Below are 26,708 nucleotides of genomic sequence, written 5' to 3'. Positions count from 1 at the left end.
ATCAGCTGTTAACCTTATGGGAGTTCCCTTGTATGTTATTTGTCGTTTTTCCCTTGTTGCTTTCAATAATTTTTCTTTGTCTTTAATTTTTGTCAATTTGATTCCTCTGTGTCTCAGCGTGTTTCCCCTTCAGTTTATGCTGCCTGGGACTCTGTGCACTTCCTGGACTTGGGTGGCTATTTCCTTTCTCATGTTAGGGAATTTTTTGACTATAATCTATTCAAATATTTTCTCGGGTCTTTCTCTCTCTCTTCTCCTTCTGGGACCCCTATAATGTGAATGTTGTTGCATTTAATGTTGTCCCAGAGGTCTCTTAGGCTGTCTTCATTTCTTTTCATTCTTTTCTCTGTATTCTGTTCCATGGCAGTGAATTCCACCTTTCTGTCTTCCAGGTCACTTATAGGTTCTTCTGTCTCAGTTATTCTGCTATTGATTCCTTGTAGTGTATTTTTCATTTCAGTTATTGTATTGTTCATCTCTGTTTGTTTGTTCTTTATTTCTTCTAGGTCTTTGTTAAACATTTCTTGAATCTTCTCGATCTTTGCCTCCATTCTTTTTCCGAGGTCCTGTATCATCTTCACTATCATTATTCTGAATTCTTTTTCTGGAAGGTTGCCTATCTCCACTTCATTTAGTTGTTTTTCTGGGGTTTTATCTTGTTCCTTCATCTGGTGCATAATCCTCTGCCTTTTCATTTTGTCTATCTTTCTGTGAATGTGGTTTCATTCCACAGGCTGCAGAATTGTAGCTTTTCTTGCTTCTGCTGTCTGCCCTCTGGTGGATGAGGCTATCTAAGAGGCTTGTGCAAGCTTCCTGATGGGAGGGACTGGTGGTGGGTAGAGCTGAGTGTTGCTCTGGTGGGCAGAGCTCAGTAAAACTTTAATCTGCCTCTCTGTTGACGGGTGGGGCTGGATTCCCTCCCTGATGGTTGTTTGGCCTGAGGCAACCCAGGACTGGAGCCTACCTGGCTCTTTGGTGGGGCTAATGGCCGACTCTGGGAGGGCTCATGCCAAGGAGTACTTCCCAGAACTTCTGCTGCCAGTGTCCTTGTCCCCGTGGTGAGCCACAGCCACCCCCTGCCTCTACAGGAGACCCTCCAACACTAGCAGGTAGGTCTGGTTCAATCTCCTATGGGGTCACTGCTCCTTCCCCTGGGTCCCGATGTGCACACTACTTAGTGTGTGCCCTCCAAGAGTGGAGTCTCTGTGTCCCCCAGTCCTGTCAAAGTCCTGCAATCAAATCCCGCTAGCCTTCAAAGTCTGATTCTCTAGGAATTCCTCCTTCCGTTGCCAGACCCCCAGGTTGGGAAGCCTGACATGGGGCTCAGAACCTTCACTCCAGTGGATTTACTTCTGTGGTATAAGTGTTCTCCAGTTTGTGAGTCACCCCCCCAGTAGCTATGGGATTTGATTTTACTGTGATTGCACCCCTCGTACCATCTCACTGTGGCTTCTCCTTTGTCTTTGGATGTGGGGTATCTTTTTGGTGAGTTCCAGTGTCTTCCTGTTGATGATTGTTCATCAGTTAGTTGTGATTCCAGTGCTCTCGCAAGAGGGAGTGAGCGCACATCCTTCTACTCCGCCATCTTGAACCCTATTAAAGTATTCTTTATAAAAATAAACAACAAAAACACAATCCCCCCAATCCACTTCTCTCCAAAAAACTCAACCCAACCCAATGCAAACCAAACCAAAATAAGATAAAAAAATCAACCTGAGTCCAGCATTAGAACAAACATTAATTAGAGTATAATAACATGATGGAATAAAGTGGGCTTACTAAAAATGATAATTATGAAAAATAAGTTAAACATGGAAAGCCATATAATAAGTGAAAACAACAGAAAAATAAAATAGTATATACATTATGCTTAGTACTTTATAAAATAATTTTACATATAGAAGATAATATGTAAAAATGAGAATAGTTGCCAGGATGATTGATAAGGATATACAGATAAATATAACTGAAATATTTGTTAAAATGTTTTTTAAAGTTACTGTCACTAGTCATTTCAATTATCAATATAAATGTATAATATTAAATTCTGTTTTTCAGAATTAACAATAACAATTTATAACTAAAGAAAAGGCAATTTTATTTTCTAAAATGTATTAAGATTTGAAATACATGAGATTTTCTTGTGTTGTGAGCAAGCATGTATAGCTCTCTATTCTTTTCTATTCCCTCTCTGACCTAGAACCTAAGGACACAGGTAGACAAACCAGAGGAAGACTGTATTTTATAACTAGATGCTAGGGGCACATGTCAACTCTTCCAGCAGCAGATTTTTGCCCCAGAGGATGTGTTGAATGAAGCTTTTCAAACATATTATTGTGGGGTTTTTCTATGTTTAAAATACTTGCAATTGTTATCTAAATTTGAAGAAGGCACGAATACGTGATTTCTAGTCCCTGAGAAGTAATCTCTGGAGAGTAAAGTAGCTCTTGCCTTTGGATCAGAGGTCCTGGAGATCTGCCATGGGGACAGAGCTCTGGAACTTCTGCTTATATGCGTGCAGCTCATTCATGAGTTCACCTTCTCCGAAGCTGACCTGCCTGTGTGATTATTTGGAACTTTAAAGGCCATGGATTGGTGTCCCTGGCAGTCTGAAATCCTCGCTGTTGGAGGAGGAATGAAGGACGGACACTTACACATCCTGGACATAAATACTGGGCAGAGCATCCAGACCCCAAGCACAAACTCACAGGTAAACGTCTCTCAGGGAGTTTACCTTCATACTGATCTTCTAGAATCTTGTGAAAATAACTTATGATAGAGCATAGAACCCAAACACACCTCTCTTTACCTGCTAAGTCTACAGGAATTTCAGTTCATAAGAGTTTCTTTTTGTAAAACCTTCTTCATCTGTGAGTTGAAAGTTAATTGAACTTGTGTATCCTTTTTTTTCATTTCCCTTCTTTCTCAGCACTGCTTTGACTGTGAAACGTGAGCGTAGTCTGACTCTTCCTAGACAATGACCATAGTCCACTTCAATTCATAGGTTCATTGCGCCTAAGCCTATTTGTATGTTTAGTCTTTTGTTGCCTTGGGATAAACTTTCCTAGAACTAACATAATTCCTCTAATGCCCTAACCCCATGCGTGGACTGGAGGATAGATGTGGACAGAGCATTCTGCCTAGGATTAGTTTAAAATGCATTCAATGATTCAGAAATTGCCATAATTCTATATTTTGGGGGTCATTATTACAGATTTGTTCCCTAATCTGGCTACCTAAGACAAAGGAGATTGCAACTGGCCAAGGGTCTCCTAAGAATGATGTGACTGTGTGGTCCTGTCCTGCTCTGGCCAGGTCCCGTGGGTTTTTTGGTAAGTAAATAGGTAAGTAAAATTCCATGTACCTATTGCAAAGTGAGCTGCTACTGGTGGAAAAATCCATGAATGGAAGATTTTCTCCTTCTGGTTCTTTGAAGTATATATTTTATCAGAGGAAAAAGCCCTACACCCACCACACCTCAGGGAGTGTATATAGCTGAGTGTTTCTGAATTTGATTGTTCGTCACTTATAACTGTCATGTCTTCTTGCATTCGTGTATGCAGTGATGATTGTGGACAGTTTTCAAAATGTGTTTCTGAACTCTGGAGTTAGCATTATAACTCATCTTACCCTATTTTGCAGAAGAACCAGCAGAGCTGAAATGTGTGGGAGATAAGGAAGTATGAAAAGGGTGAGACATTGTTCTATGTGGGGAGACCACTCCAGGCTGTGAGACTCTGGGGAGCCTCTGCCCTTTCAAGGCAGACTGTTGTTCTTTCTCGGCATAGTTCTGTAAATGTTTACTGGTTACTTCTTGAGAGCAAGACCCCATGATGGAGAATAAGACCCGGACCTTGTCCTCAAGAGCCTTAAATGCTCTTTGGTGCAATCTGAAATGTTAAAGGGGGCTGAGGGAATTAGGGAGACAGAAGTGTTGGCTGATGAAGGAACAGAGCACTGGCATCCAGTCTCTTGTAGACCTCTGATTACATATTCTATCTTCTTCCTCTTGCCACTCAACTTGTCTTCTGGTCATCCCTGAAAGTTATTTATTCAACATTTATTTATTTAGCATCTACTATGTGCCAGGCACTTTTTGTGGCACTGGGAATACACAGCTAAACCAGACAGACAATATCCTTGCCCTCATGGAGCTCACACTTTTGAGGGAGCAGACAGACAAAAACCAAATATATACAATATTAGGCAGTGATAATACCATGACTCTCTTTGGAGATTCTGAGAATGTTTTTGGCCACAACAAAACACCTTTAACAGAAAGACTTCCTGCTTCTGCTGGTCAGGCTGGCTGGAGCTCAGGTTAGCCTGAAAATGACTATATATCCTTCAGCTGTTATACTGTGTGACTTGGTGAGTAAAAATACAGGCATGGTACAGCCACTATGGAGAACAGTATGTAGGTTCCTTAAAAAACTAAAAAATAGAACTACCATACAACCCAGCAATCCCACTACTGGACATATACCCTGAGAAAACCATAATTCAAAAAGAGTCATGTAGCACAGTGTTCATTGCAGCACTATTTACAGTAGCCAGGACATGGAAGCAACCTAAGTGTCCATCAACAGATGAATGGATAAAGAAGATGTGGCACATATATACAATGGAGTATTACTCAGCCATAAAAAGAAACAAAATTGAGTTATTTGTAGTGAGGTGGATGAACCTAGAGACTGTCATACAGAGTGAAGTAAGTCAGAAAGAGAAAAACAAATACCATATACTAACACATATATATGGAATCTAAAAAAAAAAAAAAGTGGTTATGAAGAACCTAGGGACAGGTCGGGAATAAAGACACAGACCTACTAGAGAATGGACTTGAGGATATGGGGAGGGGGAAGGGTAAGCTGGGAAAAAGTGAGAGAGTGGCATGGACATATAAACACTACCAAATGTAAAATCGTTAGCTAGTGGGAAGCAGCCGCATAGCATAGGGAGATCAGCTCGGTGTTTTGTGACCACCTAGAGAGGTGGGATGGGGGAGGTGGCAGGGAGATGCAAGAGGGAGGAGATATGGGGATATATGTATGTGTATAGCTGATTCACTTTGTTATAAAGCAGAAACTAACAATTATACTCCAATAAAGGTGTTAAAAAAAAAAAATACAGACAGCTCTTGACAGAGCCACTTCAGTACCAGCATGAGTGTAGGAGAAGCATGAGTTGGTCCTTTGCATATATTTAATCACAATTCATCAGACCTTTTTAGTTTAGAGAAACACTTAAAATCAAGCCCCAAAACCCAGTTCTTTACAAAATTATAATTCCAGCAGCTAGATAGGTCCTTCAGCTAGGTGGGAGTACTGATAGATACTTGAACCATTTGCTGATGCTTAGAATAAAGAATGTACTTAGTGCATTTTTGTTTCTCTGTCCTTAATAAGTTATACTTTTCTAGTTTTAATGACTTGTGAATTTTTTTCATTGATATTAGATAGCTATCCAAAGGTACATTTAACCTTTTCTCCTTCCTTTAAAATGCTTTTGGCTGGAGAAGATGCAGTTAATTTTGAAGTTTTAGACACTAATTTTCATCTCTAACTCAGTAGTTTCTTCTGTGTACAAGATTTCCGCAAAGTGTTTAGCAGGAAGATTGTTTTACAAACACACATCATGTGGTCAAATAAATTTGGAAATTCTGGGTTAAACAAGAACAGTTTTTCTTTCCTAAGAATGTCTCAAAGCCTTTGATACGTTATGTGTATTGGGAATCTCCAAGAGGAGTTACAGCATTCTCTGTTTCCCAAATTCATCTGGGAAATCTTTGTATGGGAGCATCTTGAGGTTCTTGCTCCGTGAACGTGCTTCAGGGGGCACTGCCACATGGCATGGGGCTGCTGAGGTCTTCAGCTTCTATGTGTTTTTACTGTCTCTCAATGTTTCCATTGTGGGTCAAGATCAGCACTGAAAAAAAAAAAAAAAAAAGAAATAGAATGGTATAGAATGGAAAAATGGAAAAGTAGGTATTATTTTGTGAATAACTTTTGTCATAGTTATCAGTACATTTGCATGTATGGGGTCACTGCATAAAATGTAGTTTTGACAATGAGTTGTGGTCATAAAGCTGGAAAAAAGCTGTTCTAGATTGTGGTCATGCCCTTAGTAAGTCTCACCCTGTTACCCAGAGTCATAATTCTCTGGGGGAAAATTTTAGTTAGAGAGGTCTCACCCACCTGACTACAGAAGAAAGATACCTTATAATTCCCCCTCCTATCCACCCCGCGGAGAGTTGTAATTTACAAGGTTTGAAACAGTGGTAGGTAACTTTCTAGTCTATAAATGAGATCTGACCTTTGACTGGGTTTCATCAGTCCATTGCACATACGTCAGTATGTGGTCTCATTTATGGATGTAGCTGCATAAAGAAAACCAAACTTTCAATGCTTTCAGTGACAGTACTCTTGGCACGTGGGGATGTAAATCCTAAAAGAGGACCTTCATCTGAGATAAGGTGGCATTTCCCACTATCTAGTAAACTAAGATTGTCACTAATGTGAAAAATGTATTTCAAGATTGTTTTTGTTTCCATCCAAATGCCATATTCCTAACAAGTTCTAGAAGTAGCTATCCATTTTTTAAGTCAAGATATTTTTCAAAGCCTGCTCTATAAAACATTTGGGATTTTTTCCCTGTTATTCCTTTTTCCACTTTCTCTTCTTCCTTCCTCTTCATCTTAACACACCATAATAAAGAATGAAAGAGTATTTATCACTGATTATATTTATTGAATAGATTTTTCTTTTTTAGGTTTAATTTTAAAGCAGTGGTATAATGATCTGTATTTTCCTAACTAAATTAAGTTGCTTTTCATTTATATGGCTCAAATAAAAAAAATTTTAATTTTTAAAAAATAATGGATACTGGCCTTCATTAGAAAAAGAGATTCTTCTTTGCGTTGGATTTGGAGCATGGTAAACAGTTAAAGCATTGAATTGGATTCTAGTTCTGGCTCTGCCATTAATCAGCTGTGTGGCCTTGAACAAATTGTTCGATACTCTTAAATTTTTTCTTCATCTGTAAAATAAGAAGATGGCATTATATCTATAAATTTAAACATTTTTAATGCACCAACATGCCTAGGGCCAATCCCATGTCTCCTTGGCGGTGTGTCTTTGCGCGTGTGTATGTGTATGTGCGTGTGTGTGTGTGTATGCATGAAGGAGAGCATTGGGAGTTATGTGTTTAGATGGAAAAAGCCCCAAGTATCTAAGAAATGTCTCCTTTGGGAGTGGAATAGTGTATCTGCACTCCTTGCTGTTGAGAATCTTGTGTCAGAGAACAAGATTATTTCTGAAATTCCAGCTCTCAATTGAGTTGTAAGCAGTCTATGAGGGGGTGGCCACCTACCTCATTTGATTTTAGTTGTGCCCCCAAATACCTACCCACTCAAAAACATATCCAACCTCTTTTTTTCTCTCATCTTCCCAGTCCCAGCTTTCTTTCATGGAGTCAGCTTTGTGGATTTTGTCCTGAAGTTTTGATCGTGAAAGTTACTGTTGGATTAGGATAGGTTTTGCAAAGTATTTTCCAAGGAACCTAGTAGTTTGAGATGTTCAAGTCAAAAGGACTCTAGTGAAATAAGTTTCAGAAATGCTGCCTATTATAGCCTCTTCTTCCAAATATTTCTAATGCATATAGCAGTTTTGAAATAAGGAATCCTGTTTAATTTTCTTAACTTGGAGCTCCCAAATTAATGGGAACATTAAAGACTCTTTTCATTTTTAATACCTATCAAACTCGTATAGAACTATTGTTCCACAGAATATTCTTTCGGAAATGATCAGATAGATAACAGAAAGAGGGTATTGTCTTCAGAATTCCATATGAAAGACTCATGTATGTTTTGTGAGACAGATTTTTGGGTCCTTTTCCATTAAGCTGCATCAGTTTATTTGATTAGTTTCTTGAAACCAAGATCCCAAAAGGATGACTTTCAGGGAAGGATAAGAAGAGGGATGGAGTGTGTGGTAGGAGCACAGCCATGGTAATTCCTGGGTGTTGGTGGGTTAGAGAAGATAGAACTAATAATAGTATAAGGCATGAGGGGTGTGGTGAGCTAAAAACTGGTCCCCTCAAAGCTATCCACGTCAAATCCCTGAAACCTGTGAGTGTGACTTTATTTGGTGAAAGGGTCTTTGCAGATGTAATTAAGTTGAGGATTTTGAGATGAGATCATTCTGGATTATCCAGATGGGCCCTAAATGTAATGGCAAGTGTCCTTATAAGAGGCACACAGAGAACAGACACAGAATCAGAGATGATGTGACCACAGAATCAGAGATGATGTGCCCACAGAAGCAGCGATTAGAGTGACGTAGCTACAAGTTGGGGATGGCCAACAACTGCCAGAAACTAGAAGAGGCAGGGAAGAGAATCTCCCCTGGAGCCTCCAGAAGAAGCCAGCCCTGCCAAATCCTTGATTTTGGACTTCTGGTCTGTGAGAGAATAAATTTCCGTTGTCTTCAGCCGTGCAGTTTGTGGTAATTTATTACAGCAGCCTTAGGGAACAAAAACAAGGGGGAAGAGCCCTGAAGGGCAACAGTGAAGCAAAACCTTAGCCACTTTAAGGTGTTACCCAGAGTCCTCCCTGACTGGTGTTTTCCATAGCAAAGGCGCAGTGGGAGCACCAGCCCTGAATGTGGCAGGGGTTTGGAGAAGCCCTTTGTCCTGTATGGGATTCGTGGCCCCAGCTTAGGTTGCTTCCCAGTCCTCAGCAACAGCCCTTGACATGTGGAACGTGAGCTGTCTGTCCTTCTTCCCACAGGCCACCGAGGCAGAGTGCTGCACCTGGCTTTGAGCCCAGACCAGACCCGGGTTTTTTCTGCCGCAGCTGATGGCACAGCCTGTGTATGGAATTGCTGCTAGTCACTCAGCCCCTCTCAGCTTCAGCTTCCTCATTTCTATGTGAGAATAATGATGCTGGCCTTGCCTTCTCCATGGTGCTGTCATGAGGCTCAAACAAGATGACGTGCTTTTCCTGAGGTGAATGCCTGTTCTCCTGACCTTCCTTCTCAGGTTACTTTATTTGCTCTGCTTCGGTCCATTGCATTTCCCAGACATTGTCTTTGACTCTATGCTTCTCTCTCTGACTTCCTCCTCCTCCTCCCCTTTTCTTCTCCTTCTCTCTCTGTCTTTTCCTCGTTAGAGGTGCATTTTCACTGCTATAGTCACAAGAATATCTACAGCAAAGATTTCTAAACGCTTCTTTGTCACTCGACTTTTCTCCCAAGCTCCAGCCTCATACTTCTGTCTGTCTCTGGGTATTTCTTTTCTGAGATACTTCTTTGTCTTTAGCTCAAACTCAATACATTAAAAACACAACTTATTCACTTGAAAAACATTGATTAAAGTGCTACTCTATGTTAAGCATGCATATTACTTCCTCTCAAAAAGAGGACTTCTGTGGGACTCCCTTTTCTCTTATCATGGTGTCATCCTTATCCTGGTCGTCTCATTACTCAGGGATCCCCCTGGTTATTCAGTTTACCCCTTGTTCTCTGTTTTTTGTTTTACCCTAGTAATGTCCTGCATACCTGATGACCAGTTTGTGGTAACTGCCTTCTAACTGGTTTCCTGTCTTTATTCTTCATGGGTCTCCACATTCCTGCTGGGTTACATTTCTAATATCATTGTGCTGACCCTCCAAGTCCCCTGCTCATAAACTCCCAATGACTCCCATTACCTAACCCCATAGGCCTCCACCTCGGAGTCCTGAGCCCACAGCCTGAAGCTGGGGACCTGTACCAGTTATGGCTCTGCCACAAACTTACTGAGTGACCTTGGGTCTGTCACAACATTTGCAAGAATAGGAATTTGGATTTGGTAACTGCTAAGGTTTCTTTAAGCTTGGTCAGACCACTGTTCTATCTTTTTAATGTTAATCCTCGCCCCTCCTGTGTTAACCCTGGGCTAAGTCTTGTGATTTCCTGCCTTATGCTTTTGTTAGACCTCTTCTTTCTAGTCTGGAATTCCTGCTCCTCTCTTCTTTTGCTTTGCACCTTCACATAAGTCCTGACCTCTCCAGGAAGTGTTTTGAAATGATGTTACCTGGCTTTAACTCTTGGCATCAGTCTGTATCACCTATTTTGTGTTAATATAACTATTCTAGTTGTTTTAAAAAAATCTTTTATTACTATGTGAATCTTTGTTTATTTAAGTTTTAACATGCTTATTTCTTCCGGACAGTTCGATTGAGGAGTTGAGGGATATTGGCCTTGCCTTCTCCATGGTGTTGTCATGAGGCTCAAACAAGATGACGTGTTTTTTAGTGTCAAGATGTTATATTTTTTGGTGTCCTTTGGAATGTTTTGCATGTGTCAGCTAACATATGTTGATTAATTTATTTGCTTTGTCATAAATGGTTTTTACCAATACATACACACTCCCTTAATACCCCTCCTCAAAAAAAAAAAAAAATACCAAATAAAAGCCTTGATAGTTGAAAAGTGGAATAGTAAATACAAGGGGTGTTAGGACTCTCCTGACAAGTTGCCAGTACATTCTGTTCTTTTCCCTGTTTTTAGACTCAGAAAATCTGCTTGGTAGTGCTAGTAATTTTTACCTTATAAAATTTTAGGTCACCAAAAGCTGCAAATATGCTAGATTCCTGCGATACACACTCTTCTTCTTTAAGATAATGGCTTTCATTTGATCTTCTTCTTATTTAGCCAGGTATAAACTATAAGAAAAAGTTTAGCAGGGAAAGGAGCAAAATGGTGAGGCCACTTCCAGTGTCCCCCACCATTCTGATATGGTTACTTCTATCTTAACAATCTCACAGCATTATGACATGACAAAAGATCACTTCTCTCAATTAATACTGGTGTGTGAACAAGGCTCTCATTTAAGAAAAATAACAATATATCTTTTACTGCTGTTAGTTTTGGTGGAAGTCTGGAATATGGTTTCAGTAAAGAAAAAAATGAACTTACAGATAATACACAAAATAGAAGCCTCTGCTACACAAGTTTTGTAATATAAATTTTTTATTGACTAATAAGTCACATAAAGCACATACATCTTAAGTGTATAGCTCAGTGAGTGTTTAATTTATGAATAAGATCAAGATCATATGAATAAATCATCCAGATCAAGATGTGAACATTTCTTTCACCCCCAAAGACTTCTTTGTGTCCACTCATCCACTCAGTCAATAGTCCTCCATTATTCTGACCTTGGTCACCATGAATTAGTTTTGCCTTATGCCAACCTTCAGATAAATGTAATCCTACTGTAAATATTCTTTTTTTTTTTTTTTTTTTGGTCTGGTTTCTTTTACTCAACCTTAGATTTGTAAGAGTAATTCATATTGTTGCATTCATGCATGACACAGGCATGTAGTTTGGTCTTTTTCACTGCTGTGTAATATTCCATTGTATATACAACAATTGTTTATCCATATTATTATGAATGGATATTTGAGTTATTTTCAATTTTGACTTTTAAGAATAAAGCTGCTAAAGACATCCTCAAACACGTATTTGGTGGAGAAAAGCCCTCATTTCTGTTTGGTATATACCCAGGAGTAGAATTGTTAGGTCATAGCATATGTGTTCATTCAGTTTTAATAGACACTGCCACTTTTCCTAAGAAGCTCTACCAATTTACACTTCTACCAGCAATGAACAAGGGTTTCATACAACTCTTTTTAAGTAGACTTCAAAATCTGTAATAAATGTTGCCAGTGGGGAATACTCCATCCATCCTCTTATTGCTATTAAAATCCTAATTAGGGATTATAGCAGGCATCTAAAATATCCTCTTAGAGCATCTCTTTTAGATATCAGCATGAGACTTCACTTTCTAATATAGGGGTTCTCATCCCCAGCTGCATATTAAAATCATTGGGGAGCTTATAAAAAGAATACTTTGTCTTGGTTCTCATCAAATTAAATAAAAATTTCTAAGGGTGAGACCTGAGCATTGGTCATTTTAAAGAGCCTGGTAAGTCTAATGGGCAGCCATGGTTGAAAACCAAAAGACCAGTATTTTGGTCAGTCTTTAAGCTATGTTCCTTCATTTGTTTTAAGAAGCTGTCTCTTAGTGTTGCTGTATGTTCTTAGTTTGGATACACCATGTGTGTGTGTATGTAGATGTTTACGTATGCATACATGCGCACAAATATAAGATTTATATTCCAGAAGGAACTGATGGAAATCAAAGGAATCTGTTCACATAATCTCATCTTGAAGTGGCTACTGGGCTGATGACTATCCACTAAGTTCAATACGCTGAATAAATATCTTGAGTTTTTTCCCAAAGGAAAATTTCAGGCCACGATTCAACACTCACTCCCTAGTATGAGATGGCAGTCACTGTAACCACCATGTTGATTGGACCTACCCAGACTCAAGGACAAGGGGAACCAGGAAATCACCTAGATAATCCACGGCTTAAATTCAAACTACTGAGAAAGGAGGCTGACTTTCCTTGTGAATCTTTCTTTTGGCTAGCGAAGTGCCTCATTAATATCCCCTAGAATTTTAATTTCTGTTTCTCACCTGCCTTTGGAAAATACTGTAAGGCATTTTCTGTTTCTACTTCTCCCATCGACTCAGGTTCTTACATATAAATCTGAATAGCAGGTGTTGATGTGGAACAATGGCCTTTGAAGGGCAAACATTTCCTTTTAATCCAAACACTCCAGACTGGCTGTTTCTGTTTCTTGCAGAATTGCTGAGCCCTTCACTGTACTTGTTACTACACAGACTGACCTTAGTGTCTCTCCTGCTGGGCCCCACTGAAACAGTGAAGTGAATAATTCAAGCCAAGTTTGCATATCACTTGTCACATGGATGACACAGGTGACATTGGTCACTTGATCTCTCCTTTGCATTATCCGCAAGGTCTCTATATTACTCTGGTTCACTTTGCTGGTGGAGATCTGCCTGCTAAAGTTATAGGAGAGCAACAAGTACAGTGATACAAATTGATTTTATTTATGATAAAATTAAGACATGACAGCAGTGGGCATATACCTGGAGAAAACCATAATTCAGAAAGATACATGCACCTCGATGTTCATTGCAGCACTGCTTACAATAGCCAGGACATGGAAGCAACCTAAATGTCCATCAACAGAGGAATGGAGAAAGAAGATGTGGTACATATATACAATGGAATATTACTCAGCCATAAAAAGGAACAAAATAATGCTATTTGCAGCAACATGGATGGACCTAGAGATTGTTGTACTGAGTGAAGTAAGTCAGACACAGAAAGACAAATATCATATGATATCACTTATATGTGGAATCTTAAAAAAAAAGGGTACAAATGAACTTATTTACAAAACAGAAGTAGAGTCATGGATGTAGAAAACAAACTTATGGTTACCAGGGGATAAGGGGCGGGAGGGATAAATTGGGAGATTGGGACTGACGTATACACACTACTATATATAAAACAGATAACTAATAAGAATCTGCTGTATAGTACAGGGAACTCTACTCAATACTCTGTAATGGCCTATATGGGAAAAGAGTCTAAAGAAAAGGAGTGAATATATGTATATGAATAACTGATTCACTTTGCTGTATACCTGAAATTAATACATCATTGTAAGTCAACTATACTCTAATAAAAATTTAAAAAAAAGAAGTAACAGCAAATGAAATGAAATACGGTTATCTAAACTGCATGTTTCATAGTCTTAGCTATCCAGCTGAGGTGTTTCTTTGAGAGAAGAATATAGACGCCAGGTCCTCGAGGGTCTCCGCATTTCCCTGGAAGGCCAAAGGCAGTGATGCCTCTGAAAATGCCTTCACATATCAAAGGGCTTCCAGAATCTCCCTGGGGGAAAACAAGAGGAATGATGAAGACCAGCATCAAATATGACCACTAGCAGAATGGAAGAAATTCCATTTAATGTGGAGCACTTAAGGTGAAGTTAAGACCAACCTTGACTTACTTGACAATTAGTGCTTAAAAAACCAAAATGTTTGGGAATATTCAATAATATGTTCAAATTGGTTTTCTCGACTTGTTTGTGAAGCAGTGAAAATTGAAATGAAACTTGTATTATTGTTTGTGTAATCCACTAACTTTGAGACAAATTCTCTGCTTTAGAAACTCTCCTGTTTGTCATTTTCTCAAAATGTTTAATAACTCAAGGGATAAAATAGTCAAATGCAGATTGAGGCAAAGAACAAAAGCCATGTTTTCTAGTTCCTCGAGCAGAGAATTGTTTTCCCAAAGGAACAAAACCAAAGCAACCTTTTCCTTCCCCTTCTCAAATAGACAGAAATTGCTGCCTCGAGTCTCCTTTTTTTTTTTAATGAGAAAGAAACATTTAATGAAATAAGTTATACAACAATATCTCTAAAGAGCGGATGGAATGTGAAAGACTCAAAATAAAATTCACCTCATCAATACAGTAATCACTGAAGAGAAAATTACATTTTAAAACTTGTGTTATTAATCTGCCAGTCTATCACCCTATATAGTATCAGTGAACATTAAAATTAGACCTTGGAGGTCAATTCCTTCAAACTCCCACAAACACCATTCTTCTCTAGCAAACATCGTTCATTTAGTCAATATTTATGGAACATCTACCATGTGCCATGTAGTCTTCTAGACACTAGGACTAAATCAGTGAACAAAATAGACGAAAAGTACTGCTCTCGTGGAATTTACATTATTCTTTGCTTTTCCTCCCGAGTCTCCTTTGAGCATCTGATGCTAGATGGATGCTCCCGGAAGCCAGTGATAACACTTTGGAACTGCCTGTTTCCACGAGGAGGGAGGCTTCAGTTAGCTGTAAATCATGCTTTATTCTTGTGCGTGAGCCACCCAATATGTGACCTTGTATTCTCTCAAGGAACTTTAGAATCAGCATATTTAAATGTATTTAAGGTCTAGAGACCAGATTGGCTGTTTCCGGCTTTAGGGAGGATGGGTGGTGCTGGATGAAGGGCTACTGAGGCTTGTACACAGAGTTCTGCAGATGCAAGGCTCTGAGGGCTCAGCTCCATCCTGTGAAGTGAGAAGTGACAAACCAGTGCTCAGAGCTTAAACCTTTGTCAAGGGTTCTTCTACTCCTATTTTTAAGCGGAGCCCAGCCCCAGCCCTTCTCAGGGCATATGGTAGGGAGGCTTGTGTGCACTTTGGAATGGATCATTCTTGGAAGTTGTTTCCGAGGGTTGAGCTCAGCTCTAGGAAGCTATGGGGTTTACCCCGGAGATCTTCAGTCTGTCTTGGGAATGCAGGCATTTCAGACTTACCTGGTTAAATGGCAGAGGAATTTTGGGGGGTGCTCAGATGGGGAAAACGTACTGAAGGCCCTAGAGGAACCCTGACTTCAGCTCTCCTCAGTGTTATATATTTTTCAGTTTAGATCTATATATGTTAATATGAAAAATGAGAAAAAATAGCTTCTTAGTGGTTTTCGATATAAAATCAAGAAGATGTAGTAGTTCAACCCAGGTACTAGCATGGTTTATGATGAACAACTCACCTGAGCTGAGAACATTAATTAATTTGACTGGAGTTTTATCAAACTTCTTTTTAAAAGCACTAGGACGCTGTAGAAGCCAATGTCATGACAAGGCAAAGAGTGACTTCAAGTTCTCTACATCTGCATGACTTAACCCAACAGCTAGAGTTTGGGATCTTATTTTACTTACACTGCAGGAGTCTCTTCCACCTTGGAGGCTTCCGGCACAAATCATATTCAGTCCAATCACAGGGTTATAATTATAGTGCCTTTGATCGTTGCAGATTCTTCTGTCTATGACGGTGACATTGACCTCTCTCAAAATATCAGACTGAGGTGAATTATTGCGAAACATACCCCACCCTGCAACTCGACACATAGTTCCCGGTTTCACATCATCCCCCAATTTAGGGAGAGGAAGGATAGCCACGTTTTTATTAATTGTTGCTTTTTTGTTCAGCTGTTGGAAGACAAGCAAAAAGTTAACAGAATGAGATAATTAAGAATTTCATCCAATAAAAATGAATTAAAAAAAATAAAAATTTCACATTTTTATTTAAATTCTAGCCCAACCCGCAGGGACCCCCCCCCCAACTCCCACCCCCTTATGCAGCTACAATCTGTAGTTATCGGAGCACTGAGAAAGGTTTCCATGTAGGTGGCCAGACTATAGGAGCTTCTGTGACTTTTAAGTCAATCAAAAGTACAATCAAAGGTTCGTACCTTTAGAAGTTTAAGATCACCCTCATGCGTGTCCTGGTCATAGCATGGATAGGGAAACTCTTTCTTAACGAACATGATCTGTTTTTCAGGCTCTTTCTCGGTTATTGAGTGAGCCCCAAGAACGATCTGGGATCTTCTGTTCCTGAAAACAGACACAACACCGTTAATTTGGTTTACTCTTTAAATCAGAAGCTGAGCATATTATGTGCTGATCAGTTTCATTGTCCCATTTGTAAATATGCTTGCTATGAAAATACTTGTTTGTGGCTCAGAAAAAAATGTGTACTTAAGGGGCTTCCCTGGTGGCGCAGTGGTTGGGAGTCTGCCTGCCAATGCAGGGGACACGGGTTCGAGCCCTGATCTGGGAAGATCCCACATGCCACGGGGCAGCTAGGCCCGTGAGCCACAACTACTGAGCCTGCGCATCTGGAGCCTGTGCTCCTCAACAAGAGAGGCCATGACAGTGAGAGGCCCGCGCACCGCGATGAAGAGTGGCCCCCGCTCGCCACAACTAGAGAAAGCCCTCGCACAGAAACGAAGACCCAACACAGCCAAAAATAAATAAATAAATAAATTAAGTAATTTAAAAAAAAGTGTACTTTAAAGAATAAAAAGTGAATTGTTTATGAATTTATCATTACCATTATCATCATGATCACCTGCAGCTTATTTATAACAAGCTAAACTAGGTTTCATTGAAAAACAAATGATAAGAGAATTCCATGGCAGCTAAGCCAAGTCTTGGGATCTTTGTTGGGGTTTTACTGCTGTCCCCTCAACCTTCCTTTAGTTGTAATAGAGAATCAGGTTGCAGATGACTGGAAAACAGAGGTCTCAGTAGTCTAGAGACAAAAGCAAAAGACACTCGATAGTTGTAGACTAATGCACTGAAGATATCTTCGTAACAGAACAGCAGACTTAAATGGGAAAACTTTCAGAGATAGATTGCTTAGTGGAAGACCCTATTTGCATGGCTTTGAGTGTGTGTTTGAGGGGATGGTGGTCTGCAGGAGGGTCCCAGCATTCTTTCCTTTTATTACTCCATGCTAAAGGTTCATTTTGGTTAATAAAATCAAGATACTCTCTGATGCATTAATGATGAAGGCCATTATCACTCACAACTTAGTGTATAAACTACACCGACCATATATTCACATTGCTGTTTTTCCATTACACAGCTGATATTAGTCTCACTTAAGACATTAGAACAGTGCTTTCAGTAGACTATACTTTGATGATGAAATGTTCTATAAATCTGCACTGTCCAATATGGAGCCCCATGTAGGCTACTGAGGACTCGAAATGTGGCCAGTGAGACCAAGGACCGAAATTTGCAATTTGATTTAACTTTAATTAATGTAAATGTATATAGCCATAGGTAATTTACATAGCCAACATGACAGTGGCTATCATAATAGACAGCCCAGGTTTAGAGGCTTGATTTAGGGAGCGGAGAAAAGACCAGCTCTGGAAGAGGTTTGAAGGCAGTGGTTGACGGTGGTTAAGAGATGGCTGAAGGCGTGAGAAGTTCATAAGAAAAACAGGAAGACATTCAAAAGAAGCTTTCTCTACTTGACAGTGGTGCTCAGGTCCCTGAGTGGACACTGAAATTTTCACCCTTCCGCACCATCATGAAATCAAGACCAGCAGCAAAGACTTGCAGCACCTGAGCCGGGTGGCTCTAGCGGAGATCTTCAGAAAGAGCTCTGGATGCTGCTTCCTCATTGGTCTGATTCTTTGGGGCTGAGTCTGGGCTCAACTCCCTTTTGGGGTAAAGCAAGTTGTCAAAGATGTAAACGATGTTAAGATCCTGTGGCTTTAGTGGTATTTACTCTCTTCATTAATATTCCCCCAGGTTAGAATATCTCCACAAATGTTTTTTAAACCCAAGCACTTACAGATTACAGTGAGCTGCAGTCAATACCCAGTCTTTTGCAATCAAAGCCCCGGCACAGATATTTTTCCCTTGAAGTAGCACCATGTAGGGTCTTGAATGAGGAGTCACTGGACTTCCTCCAATAATTTTTACACAGAGATCTGTTAAAAAGAAAAGGACAAGTCATATCAGTGACCCCTCCAAAGAGTTCTACCTAAAGCCATGTTTCTAAGACTAGACATGCATTTCCCACTCAGAGAGGAGGGGAGATGAGAGCACCCTCCCCATCTTCATGTGGATTTCAGATATCTGAATGTAAATCCCATTCCTGTTGGACTTTCTGAGAAGGTCCTGCTCTTTCACCCACAGAAACCATGCCGTTGGCCGTTCCAGGGATTACCAGGCTGGAAATCTGTCCCAACCGCTGACCTCAGGCCTCAGGGCTTGCAAAGGCAGACAACTGTGCACGGGTTTATACCAGGAACAGGTGCACCAGGAGCCGCTGGTGATGATGACAGCCTTGAATGCTCCCCCACACCTCTCCCTTTCTGGCTAAGTATTAATTTGGGGAAGCAGAGTGGCTTTTAGAAGCTTGAAAACCACCCTTTTTTGCCCCAAGCCCTTGCAAAACCCCACAGCTTACAAACTGATATTAGTGCCTTTTAACTGTGACCCTACCCTTGAGTTCTTTGGTCATTGTGAGACTTTTTCTTATTGAATTTGCACTCTTCTCATTCATAAATTGAGAGAATAATATCTTTTGCACCTGAAGCTCCCCTTCAATCTCCAGACTGAACCACATGGTTTAATCTAATTCCTTTTCCAATGAAGAGAGGAGAGAAGATGCTATAGGGAGAGAATTCTGCCTTAGTCAAATTTCTTTGGTGATAGAACAAGAGTAGAGATTCACTATTAGCGAACAGTGAGACCAAAGCACAAGGCAAACCATACATGTTGGTTGAGAGGATCTTGTGCCCGTGTGATATACTCTCAGCACCACCTTCCTACACCAGATGTTCTTGGATTCTCCCCAAACATTTCTCCTGACCATTGGCTGGGACTCAGGTTTCCTTCAATAAGGCACAGTGCCTGTTACTCCATTATTAAAGCTAACTCATTGCCAGATTTACAATGAGGTGTAAATGATGAGAGTGGGGGAAGGGGAAGTGGGTGTCCAGAAGGCCTCTCGTTTCCAGAAGGGAGTTGGGAAGGGGAAGTCCTAGGCTCTAGAAGTAAAAGGATAAGGGACTTAGAGAAACCAAGAGAACTTCACCTACATCTCAATTTTCCTAGGGTGTATCACGAATAGATGGATTTCAAAGATGCATCTTTGGACCGTCTGGGCTGCAGAAATCATAAACTCAATATAATACTTCGTTTTGCAGAGTGCTGTGTTTGGTGAGCACACATACCACCTCAGAAAAAGTCCCCATATCCCACAACCTAGGATTCGGGAATAGGATTTAGAGCAGGTGAGAAGCTTTTAAGACTAGCAATTCTTGGTTCCCACCCAGAATCACAATAAATTAAAATCACTGGGGCTGGGATATCAGCATTGTTTCAAAACCCTCTAGAGGAGTCTAACGTGTAGAAGGATTGAGACCTCCCGTCCAGAGCATCAAGTCTTGCTTTGCTGTGTCTGTTCCTTTCAGGGACCCACACTGCTCCCTCTGACCACAGGAAACAAAGAGTAAGTTGCTTCTGTTGTTTCCTTTGAAGAAAAGATATGATTGGATTTTTTTAATCTGCTCTCTTTTCACTGTTGTGGAGGATTTAACATGCCTGAACATAGTTGTGCTATGCCATACTTATAGTACTCTGCCCACCCTTTTGTTTCTAATGCCCTGCAACCTTCTTACTTCTAAAACTTTTAGGTGCAAGATAAACCAGAGAACTTCCTTGGGAATTTTTGGTAAGATAGGTTGTTGCATCAGCCCCTGCCCACCACTTCCATCTCCAAAAGCTGCCAGAATGTGGGGAAAACCCATGGTTGCTCCACACTTGTCAGCACAGTTCAGCCTGGCCCCAGAGTGGTTTTCACTGCCTAGAAAGTTTTTAAGGAACATCTAGAGCTACCCAGGGGCTATTACCCTTCTAGTGATAATCCCATGACTTTTACAGCATTTCAAACTGATGCATGTGCAACTCACACAAAACCAGGCAAGTTGGTTACTACTTAGTACATCAAAGAATAAGCTTAATACAAAATACTATAGCACTTCCAAAGAGTCAATGCGGGGATGCTCCCAATGTCCTAATATATTCCCAAGGACACACTAGCCTAGAGAAATAATGATAAATATTTGAAACATTCCTGATTTTGGGGGTATGTCTAGGTCAGGTTTTTTTTTTTTTTTAACTATTTATTTATTTATTTATTTATTATTGAAGTATAGTCGATTTTGTCATTAAAGCTATCTATGCATTTTCTGCAGCAAGAAAGGCTGAGGCATCACTGTTCCTTCCCTGAAAGGTCCTATTTGTTTTCCTAACTTAAGAACTTTTTGTTTGTTTGTTTACTTATTTTTAAAGTGTCCTTTCTGGCAGTTTTCAAGCCACAAGTCGGCAGCACTGGTGGTTCTATTATCTTTTGTAAAGGAATTGTAAAGAAGAAAGAAGGATGTTTTTCCTTCTAAAATAAAGATATATGTAGAATCCAAGAAAGAATGTTAAGGCTTGTGAGAAAAACATCTCCTCTTAGTACACTTAGCTAATATCGCCAAAGAGTCTGCTCCATTTTGCTTAATTGCTATAATGGAAATGACAAGAATCAGTCTTACCTTCAGGAATTAGAAGGAGAAAAATGACCATTGAGAGAGTGGCTGCCAGAAAGGTAGAGGAGTTCTTCATTGTGGCTGGTGTCCCCACGTCAATCAATGTGAAAATCTGTTTTCAGTTCTTACTGGCTCTTATTTATATATCGAGAGTACAAAGGATGTGGTTTCCTTTCTTTTCTTTCTTTCCAATTTCAAAGTTGAGTATTAGGAAAAAAAAAACAAACCACAAGTGAGAACAGTGAGTAATCACTCCTTATCTGTGGGCATGCTTTCCTCGGCTAGGATTGCTGAGGGGAGAGGGTTGTAATTCTACAGAGCGGATGGGGATAATGGGCCCTCTTTGCCATCAGAACATAGTATACAAGAAGAGACTCCAAATGTTTCAGCTGAGATTTCGAGGATTCTAGTTTTCATCAGCAGCAACATTATCTTTTCTATCCACAAATGAAAGCTCTTTAAAGACTTAAATCAGAGATTTAAAATTGGTCACCTAAAAGTTGGTCACCAACCAAGTGTCTTTCTAGTCATCTGCTTGGATTTTGTAAGGATTAATCAGCCAAGGGCACGTGGAAATATAGGATGGAGGCTTATTTATTCATAAGCTCCTGCCTGGATTTTCCTCCCCCACTTTGTGGAGGGTAACTTATTGTGCCCCTGTCTGGAGCTTGGCAGGTGGGGACAGAGGCTGGGGGGGCAGGGAGGGTTGGCTCTTTCCAGTCCCCTGATTGTGCTTCCCCTGGTCATTTGATTTTACAACTTTAGACATATGGAAGTATCTCTGAGTTGCTCCTTCCTTCCTCCCTTCCTGTCTCTCCCTCCTTTCCTTCCTTCCTTCCTTCTGGATTTAGCTAAGAAAGGAAAATGGGAGTCAGACATGGCTATTTCCTTCCGGTAAGGAAAATATCTCACTCTAAGAAGGATCATCCTCAGTCCCTGAAGGAACAGTGTTCAGTATGTTTTCTATTAGAAGTCTGTAGCTCTTGTTCTGAGCTGAGGATGTGGTCTTTATTATATTACATGTATATGGTCATACGTTCGATCAGGGTGTTTGGTGTTAACCAGCCATCCCCAGAATTAACACCCTGATGACTTCAGACTCAGAAGCTGCTTTTTCAGAAATCACACGACCTTGGAAGGAAGCCCTACTGAGACACCTGTGTTTCCTTTTCCCAGATATTGCTAGCGCATCAAAGATGAATCATTTTCAGTAGAGCAGTGGGATACCCTGCTTCTGTTTTTGGTGAATAATTTTAGTGCAGACTTTCAAAAAAATCAAATTTTAATTGACTACAGCTACTGAAAATGTCCTAAAGGAAACATTGATAATTCTGTTTCTTTTTATGTGACTATGGTTACCTTTCCTAGACTCATGTTGACTTTTAACAGTTTTCCGAGATATAATTTACATACCATCAAGTTCACTCATTTGAAGTGTATAATCCAATGGCTTTTAGTGTATTTCTAGAGTTGTGTAACCATCACCATAATCTGATTCTAGTACATTTTTATCATTCCCTGAAGAAGCCTCATGGTCATTAGCAGTCACTCTGCATTACCCTCCTTCCCTCACTCCCCTGCCCTAGACAACCTCTAATCTACTTTCTGTCTCCTTAGATTTGCCTATTTTGGACATTTCATATAAATGGAATCGTATAATATGTGGTCTTTTGTGAATGACTTCTTTCACTTAGCATAATGCTTTTGAGGTTCATCCATACTGTAGCATGTATTAGTGTTTTATTCCTTTTTATTGCCAAATAATATTCCATCATATGGAAATATCACATTTTATTTACCATTTCAGCAGCTGATATACATTTGAGTTGTTTCTACTTTTTACCTATTATGAATAATGCTGCTATGAACATTTATGTACAAATTTTTGTGTGGACATACGTTTTCATTTGGGGTGTGGGCATAAACCTAGGAGCAGGATTACTGGGTCATATTGTAGCTATGTTTAACATCTTGAGGAACTTCTAAACTATTTTCCAAAGTGGCTGCATCATTTTACATTCCCATCAACAATGAAGGTTCCAGGTTTCTAAATTATTGCCAGTACTTGCTATTAGTATTATTTTTTATAATTGCTATTCTAGTGGGTGTGAAGCAGTTTCTTATTGTGGTTTTGATTTGCATTTCTGTAATGACTAATGACTAACGTTGAGTTTCTTTTCATGTGCTTCCTAGCTATTCGTATATCTTATTTGGAGAAATGGCTATTCAAAAATGTTGCTTGTTTTTTGACTGACTTATTTGTCTTTTTACTGTTGAGTTGTAAGTGTTCTTTATATGTTCTGGATATGAGTCCCTTAAAAAATAAATGATTTCCAAATATTTTCTCCCGGTCTGGGGGTGGTCTTTTATTTCTCTTGATGGTGTCTTTTGGAAGCACAAAAGTTTTAACTTTTGATGAAGTCCAACTTATCCATCTCTTTTATCACTTGTGCCTTTAGTTTCACATCTGAAGAATCACTGACTAACCCAAGATCACAGAGGTTTACTCTTAGATTTTCTTCTAAGATTGTTATAGTTTTAGTTCTTACATTTAGGTCACCTTTTTAATTAAAATTTTGTCTGGTTCAAATTAATTTTTGTGTGTGGTTTGAGGTAGGGGTCCAACTTCATTCTCTTGCATGTGGATATTCATTTGTCCCAGATTTATTTATTTATTTATTTATTTATTTATTTATTTATGGCTGTGTTGGGTCTTCGTTTCTGTGCGAGGGCTTTCTCTAGTTGCGGCAAGCGGAGGCCACTCTTCATCGCAGTGCACGGGCCTCTCACCATCGTGGCCTCTCTTGTTGCGGAGTACAGGCTCCAGACGCCCAGGCTCAGTAGTTGTGGCTCACGGGCCTAGTTGCTCTGCGGCATGGGGGATCCTCCCAGACCAGGGCTCGAACCAGTGTGCCCTGCATTAGCAGGCAGATTCTCAACCAGTGCGCCACCAGGGAAGCCCCAGAATTATTTCTTAAAAAGACTATTCTTTCCCAAGGAATTGTCTTGATCCCTTTGTCAAAAATCAGTTTGCCATAAACGTTAGAGTTTATTTCTGGACCCTCAATTTGTAACATTATCTGTCCTTATGTCAGTACAGTATTGGCATATGTCCTTATGCCAGTGCCACACTCTCTTGATTACTGAGGCTTTGTAGAAAGTTTTGAAATTGAAAGGTGTGTGTCCACTAACTTTCCCACTAACTTTGTTTGTTCTAACCATCTTTTTCAAGATGTTTTGACTATAAAGTATAAATTCTAAAAATTGTGTATTAAGGCTGTTTATTTACATTCTTGGGGAAAATTTTAATTTATTCCAGATGTGAATGAGCCATTGCAATATTGTAAGCCAGTAGTTCTCAAAGTGTGGTTGGTGAACCCCTAGGGGTTCCTGAAACCTTTTCAGTGGTCTGCAAGATTAAAATTATTTTCATAATAATACTAAGGTGTTGCTTTCTCATCTGTGTTGACATTTTCACTGATGTCACAAAGGGAAGGATGGATAAAACTGCTGGTGCCTTAGCACAAATCAGTGCAGTAGAACCAAACTGTACTAGTAGTCACTGTATTCTTCATTGTCAGACACTGTCAGAAGAGAAAACCAGTTTCAACTAAGAATTTCTTTGACAACTGATGGGAACATACTGTATAGCATAGGGAAGGCTACCTAATGCACTGTGGTAACCTAAATGGGAGGGAAGTCCAAAAGGGAGGGGATAACTGCATGTGTATGGCTGATTCATTTTGTTGTGCAGTGGAGGCTAACACAACATTGTAAAGCAACCATACTTCAATAAAAATTAAAAAAAAAAAAAGAATGTCTTTGATGAGACAGTAGAAACAGGAAAATTAAAAAAAAAATTTAACACATCTTTACCCTGTAGTAAATGTCTCTTTAATATTCTCTGTGATGTGGGAACTGTGCAAAATATGCATGAAGCACGTTGGTTACACATTAAAGTACGATGGTTGCTTTGGGGAAAAGCACTGGTGCAATTGGTTGAGTTGTGAACTTACCTGTCTCTTTCATGGAATACTATTTTTATTCGAAAGCATGCTAACAGACAAAATATGATTATTCAGACTTGGGTATTTGACAGACATTTTCTCAAACATGAATGAAGTGAGCCTGTCACTTTAGAGAAAACAATTGGCAATGTGTTGCTAATGATAAAATTAGAGCTTTCAAGTGAAAATTAGAATTTTGGGAACACCTGTGTCTGCTATCATGAGCTTGACATCTTCCAAACACTTAAGGACTTTCCCAATGAGGTGGTAGTGATATTAACAAATGTATTTTAAAAAATACTGTGTAATGAATGTGTCAACATTTGGAAAATCTACATAACTCAATGAATCGATATTTTTCAAGAGAGCAATGCATGCTGTTACATGCATTTGTATTTGAATTTGCTGTCCTCTTTCCATGGTCATAGAGGAGTGAATCAGCTATTGGGGAAAAGGCCTGGAATCATACTGATTGATACATCACATAAATATTTATTGAATGCCTCTCAGGTGCCAGACACAGTGCTAAATGCTGGGGATAAGAAGCAAAGGTGAATAAAACAGATTTAATCTTTGCCATTATGGAGCATAGAGTCTACTAAGGAAGAAATTTATAAACATGTGAAATGATTTTAGATTGTTGTAAGTAACATAAAAGAAAAAAATTGGGTGCCAAAATGGCGACTACTAAGGGACGGTCTGTCTCAGAGAAGATGAGCAGCTGACATTAAAGCCCAGACCTGCCGGATGAAAGGGTGCCAACCTGAGAAAACCTAGTTTGTGGGGAGTGAGTGTGTGTGCAGGTGTGAATGTGAGTGCCTGTGGGGATGGGGATGTATGTGAGAGTGTGTGTGTGAGGGCAGGTGGGTGGGCACAAAGCCTGGTGCGTGTGTGTGTGTGTGTGTGTGTGCGTGCGTGTGTGTGTGTGTGTGGAACTGAGAGAAGAATATTGGCACAGCCAGAGTGGAGTGAGTGAGGCAGAGACTCCAGCTCGAGCAGGGCCTTGTACACCGTGGGAAGTTCAGATCTGTTCTCAATGTCTGTGAAAAGGCCTCTGTTAGAGGATATTTTATTTACACACTTTTGGAACAGGGTGATGTTCTTGTCCACTCCGCCCATGACAGACTGAGGAAACCAAGGCCCAGAGAGCTTGAATGGTTTATGGGGTCCTGGGGTGAGTCGGAGGCAGAGTGAAGATCAGGACCTCTGTCCCAGGTTCACTGCTCTTCTTACTCTGCCAGTCAGGGCTGCAGACGAATCGCTTCTGTAGCTGGGTTTCTGCTTAGAGAAAGTACAGTTCTTTTTGTACAAGTTGTCTCAGTGTTCTCAGTGGGGGAGATTGCTCAGGGCTGAGTGCCTTGTAGGTAACAAGCATTCAATATTTGGAATTGTCTCATTGGATACACAGAAATGTCTATTTCTACATATTTTAAAGAAGAGATAATTTAGACTTGGAGAGGGAAGGAGCAGGAAAACTGACATTTCAGAGAGTATTTTCTTGTAAGTAAGGCTTCTGAACTGCTCCAGACTTCAGCATCCTTCTCTACACAGTGAGGGAGAGAGTTGGACTAAGTGCTCTCTGGGGCCCTTCTAAGCTCAACAGTCAGTGAATATACAAGGCCAGGGTGTGGGTTTCTGAAACCACTGTTTTGATCACTTGGGGTTCTTTCAGCATGGACTTTATGCACGCTGGGTTTCGGTGAGTGGAGGTTGCTGGGTGTGCCTTCCAGGCACTGTACTTTGAACAACATGGGTTTAAACTTCGAGTGTCCACTTATACGTAGATTTTTTTCCCCACTAAATAAGCACTACAGTGCTACTTGATCCTAGGTTGGTTCAATCAGCAGATTCAGAACTGTGGATATGGA

At 40.0% G+C, this 26,708-nt stretch overlaps 2 protein-coding genes across 4 annotated transcripts in view; one reads left to right on the top strand and one right to left on the bottom strand.

Annotated features, from left to right (window-relative positions):
- CDC20B (cell division cycle 20B) overlaps positions 1–8,899 on the top strand; it is a 62,038-nt gene extending 53,139 nt beyond the window's left edge. For both annotated transcript variants that reach the window (XM_082382373.1, XM_082382372.1), the window contains exons 10-12: positions 2,585–2,710; positions 3,215–3,332; positions 8,789–8,899. In XM_082382373.1, coding sequence (XP_082238499.1) covers positions 2,585–2,710; positions 3,215–3,332; positions 8,789–8,889 — 345 coding nt within the window. In that variant the 3' untranslated portion in view covers positions 8,890–8,899. The remainder of the gene's footprint in view (positions 1–2,584; positions 2,711–3,214; positions 3,333–8,788) is intronic.
- A 15-nt stretch (positions 8,900–8,914) lies between these two features.
- LOC309624358 (granzyme A-like) lies at positions 8,915–25,725 on the bottom strand. Of its 2 annotated transcripts, none has more exons than XM_082382496.1 (5): positions 20,840–25,725; positions 18,082–18,220; positions 16,184–16,325; positions 15,651–15,920; positions 8,915–13,815 (listed from the first exon to the last, which is right to left on the bottom strand). In XM_082382496.1, the coding sequence occupies exons 1-5, from the start codon at positions 20,907–20,909 to the stop codon at positions 13,654–13,656; spliced, it is 783 nt and encodes a 260-aa protein (XP_082238622.1). In that variant the 5' UTR covers positions 20,910–25,725; the 3' UTR covers positions 8,915–13,653. The 2 variants fall into 2 exon arrangements, with proteins under 2 accessions (XP_082238622.1, XP_082238623.1); XM_082382497.1 differs by lacking the exon at positions 8,915–13,815 and adding an exon at positions 13,856–15,000.
- Between the last annotated feature and the right edge of the window lie 983 nt (positions 25,726–26,708).

Source organism: Balaenoptera borealis (assembly GCF_965194805.1).
Source record: "Balaenoptera borealis genome assembly, chromosome: 2".
Taxonomy (NCBI): domain Eukaryota; kingdom Metazoa; phylum Chordata; class Mammalia; order Artiodactyla; family Balaenopteridae; genus Balaenoptera; species Balaenoptera borealis.
This window is presented reverse-complemented; position numbering and strand designations above follow the sequence as displayed.